Below are 3715 nucleotides of genomic sequence, written 5' to 3'. Positions count from 1 at the left end.
TTGTCGGTGTAATGAAGAGCAAGTAAAAGAGCATGCGGAGAAGAGTGTAATTAATGAACCAATGGAACCAATTTCAAAATCAGTGACCTCTTCACATAAACAGTCATAAGATAAAGATAAAATATAATACTTCCGATGAATTTCCACTTAAAAATAAAGCAGAACGGAACGGGCAATTTGATTTCTAAAACTTGATTGATCGATGAACTTTTCCATCGTTTTAGGACAGGAAAGGAAAAAATATATGTATTAAAACAAAAAAATAATTAGCTGATAGCCAAGCAAATTTAAGTATTTTTTGTTTAATTTTGTTCCGTTTTTAATTGGTTTTTAAGTGAACGATTATCCTTTGACAAATTCTAAATTATATCAGTAAAGTAGTAAAGAGATTTTGGTTTTTTTGCCGTCGTGACTAAATGGGCATATTGTGAGAAAAAATGGGTATGGGTGTGACCAGGAGAAGCCTTATGATAAGATCACTCGCCTATAACCCCACTTATGTGGTTGCCTTCTTGAGTCGAGCGAGTGTGGGTTAGGAACAATGACCAATAAACAAACGAGTTTCATATTATTTACATCTTTTAAGATTTCAGCATGACAAGAAATTCTAAAAGAAAAAAAAGTCTTGTTAGAAAACTTATAAGGTATGGAACTTAATGCATTCTCTATGATAATAACTACTCTTATGTCTTTCTTTTCTTAACACAAGTAGTCTTCGTTTTTACGGCTACCTTCATCACTCTTAAATTTATCTACCTGATCAGCTGCACAAATTTTATTATTGAGAATGACTAAGTGTTTCTGTGAAATAACCATTTCCTTTTGGACAGATTAGTATGCGCCCCTGCTCCCTTCTGAAGCTTAAAATTTTTAATAAGCGCCCTGGGTGCTTGGATTCAATCACGAACTGTCTTGATTGTGAGAAAAGATACAAGATGCCCTGTGGCGAGGTTGCGTACCTTCATAATTTACCATACCATCCTTGTTTGCATCAGCAAGTTCGATCATTTCAGCGATCGCTTTATCTGAGAAAGGTTGACCAGCCTGCTTCATGGCTCGTTTGACCTCTGAATGTGAAAGCACACCATCGCCGTTGCGATCTATTTTCTTAAAGGCGTCCATTAATGCATCTTTACTTGGCGTAGAAAAAGCTTCGATAAACTCATTAAATTCTATCAGCCCACTACCTAGAAAAAAACTTAAGATCAGTTTGATAAATTTCACCCCGCAGAATAGTTATTGTTAACCTCGAAAGAAAAAAAAACTCGGGAATGAGGTTGGTTGAACTAAAGCGAGGGAAAAGCTTACCATCTTTGTCGACTTCACGGAACATCCTTTTCACAGCTAGAGAATCGGCTTCCATATTTAAACATTTTAACACAACATACAACTCTTTCTCGCAAATTGTTCCACTCCCATCTTGGTCAAAAGATAAAAACAGCTCTTTTAATTCTAAAAAGTGTTAAAATTTCACATATTTATTGTATCGTGTAAAATTCAAGAAATCGGGATTTTTACACACGTTGTTGACTTATTTTTAACCGACAAACACTTTTTGGTTAATGCAACATGCAATTTTGAATCCAACTTTTGAACTTATACCGATTTATACCGTTACTTTAATTAAGGACTGGGTGAGAATTTAAAATACCTAAAACCAGTTGGCTGGGCAAAACTATTAACCGAATAGTATGTGGTATATGCAGATGGTTAGATATAGCTACATCTCTTAATTTCCAGACTTACTGAAGGAAGTGTTGGTTATAAATTTTTGTAATTTTGTTTACATCACAAATTAGACAAAAAACAATAAAAGTAAACATACCTTCAAATTCTCTTGTGCTGAGTTTAGTTTTGTGACTCTAAAAAACAAGGTTGGGAAGTGTATGTATCACCTTTTTTGTTGCTAAGCAACAAAAAAATAAAACAAAGAATCAATGGTCTAAAGAAATTCCGTTTAAAATAGCTTTTTAGCACTGAGTACTAGCTGCATCGCATTTTACGCAAGTAAATAAAGAAGTTCTAGCAAATTTGTTTAGACAGGAAAGACTTGTAGCTTTTTTTTACCGATGAGAGCGAGCGGGGATCCAGTTTATCGGTGCTGCATTTATTTGTCAAATGATCTGACTGCCCGTTTAAGCTTACAGTAACAAGCCGTCATTCAGTCGTTATGCCAAAGACGAAAAAAAAATCTCTGACGAGAAATTCAATAATAAACAATAGGAATGCAAATGGTATGCGAAAAATTTTTTGGTAAGCGAATTGTTCTCCTGTAGTATGTCAACAAAAAAGATGTTAGCTACCTTTGATAAAGATGATTACAAAAAATTTTCACAAAAGTAAAGGCGGGACGCTAAATTAAATATTCGCAGATTTCAATAAAGTAATTAGAAAAAATTAGAAGAAATGGCTACCTACCATTTTCAGATTCTATTTCTCTCCAAAGAAATTTATACCATGCAGGAAAACTTTTTAAATGTAAAAAGGCTAATAGCAAACTGACTTTGCTTCTCGCACCAAATATGAAATAACTCTCCGCCATACTGTTCTTTAACACAGATTAAACGTACTTATAGTAAAAAGCCTCTACGACGGCGTTATATTTTCCATCTGCCAAAGATAGATATTCCTTACCGCAGGTGTAAACTTATTCAAAGAAGAAGAAGAACAAGTGAAGCGAGAAAAACAAATCGACACAAAACTTTTATAAATTATTTAGGTCTTACGTGGTATTTTCTTTCGATTAGAAATATATTTTTTCGGCAGGCAGTTGGGTGATATGAATTAATAACAAAAAAATACTGCTTTTTATTTTACTTCTCAATACTCAGTTTTCTTTATATATTTTATTATATTCTTTTCATATATAAACAGTTTTCTCATTTCAAGTTCCCCACTGAATTTATTTTAACCCACTCACAAAAGCATCTTAAGAATTTAAAACCATATTTTTTAAAATCCAAAATTGAATTTAGGTTTTTGTCTAAGAACGATGTTGGTTGTGATATCAAAATTAAGTAGGAAATTTTTACATTCGCATTTTCATACATATTTAAAATGCACACAGGATGAAATAAGTTCATTGGATGTGATTTTTCACTAATAAAAAAGCAATACACGATGTTTGTTTTCAACGTGTGGCTTTGATCCTTCAAAAAACAAAGCCACTGGCACATTAGCCTAACTGAGCAAGTAAAAAGTTTAATTTGATCTTCAAAATAGATAGTGAACAAGCAACAGTTGAGACTGGTAAGATGTAGAAGTTTCAACAACATTATTAGAAAAGTCAAACCTCACTACTTGTGCTACCATTTCCATGTTACAGAAAGAAGGGTATTAGAAAACTACTAGTCGGTCACCGGCGGAGAAAACCACGGGTCGCCCGTCCTTTATCTATCGCATTTCGTGTTTCCGTAACACGTTTTTTTTATGGGCAGACAGACATAACACAAACAGTTATTATAATAAACTAGTCGTTGCCCGTGGAAAAATCCACGGGTTCGCCCGTCCTTTGAATTTACCCGTGGCAACAAAGTGGATAAGAATATATCGCATTTGATATTCGTGTTTCCGTAACATCATTTTCTAACTCAGCGGGGGGTCCGCGCAGAGACAGACAGACGGAATACGGCTATTATTATAGAGATTTAATGAACTCATTTTTTCCATAGTAGTTGATAAGCTCCTTTAACATACAACGAGTTTGGTAGTCTCA

General features: G+C 34.0%; 1 protein-coding gene across 1 annotated transcript; it reads right to left on the bottom strand.

Moving 5' to 3' along the window:
- Positions 1–389: 389 nt before the first annotated feature.
- LOC130641492 (uncharacterized) lies at positions 390–3471 on the bottom strand. The gene is made up of 5 exons (XM_057448304.1): positions 2419–3471; positions 1826–1862; positions 1309–1452; positions 960–1187; positions 390–607 (listed from the first exon to the last, which is right to left on the bottom strand). Exons 1-5 carry the CDS (start codon positions 2419–2421, stop codon positions 582–584), a joined length of 438 nt encoding a protein of 145 aa, XP_057304287.1. The 5' UTR covers positions 2422–3471; the 3' UTR covers positions 390–581.
- Between the last annotated feature and the right edge of the window lie 244 nt (positions 3472–3715).

This window comes from Hydractinia symbiolongicarpus, chromosome 4 (assembly GCF_029227915.1).
Source record: "Hydractinia symbiolongicarpus strain clone_291-10 chromosome 4, HSymV2.1, whole genome shotgun sequence".
Classification (NCBI taxonomy): Eukaryota; Metazoa; Cnidaria; class Hydrozoa; order Anthoathecata; family Hydractiniidae; genus Hydractinia; species Hydractinia symbiolongicarpus.
The sequence above is the reverse complement of the archived record's forward strand: the minus strand, read 5'-3'. Positions and strand labels throughout refer to the sequence as shown.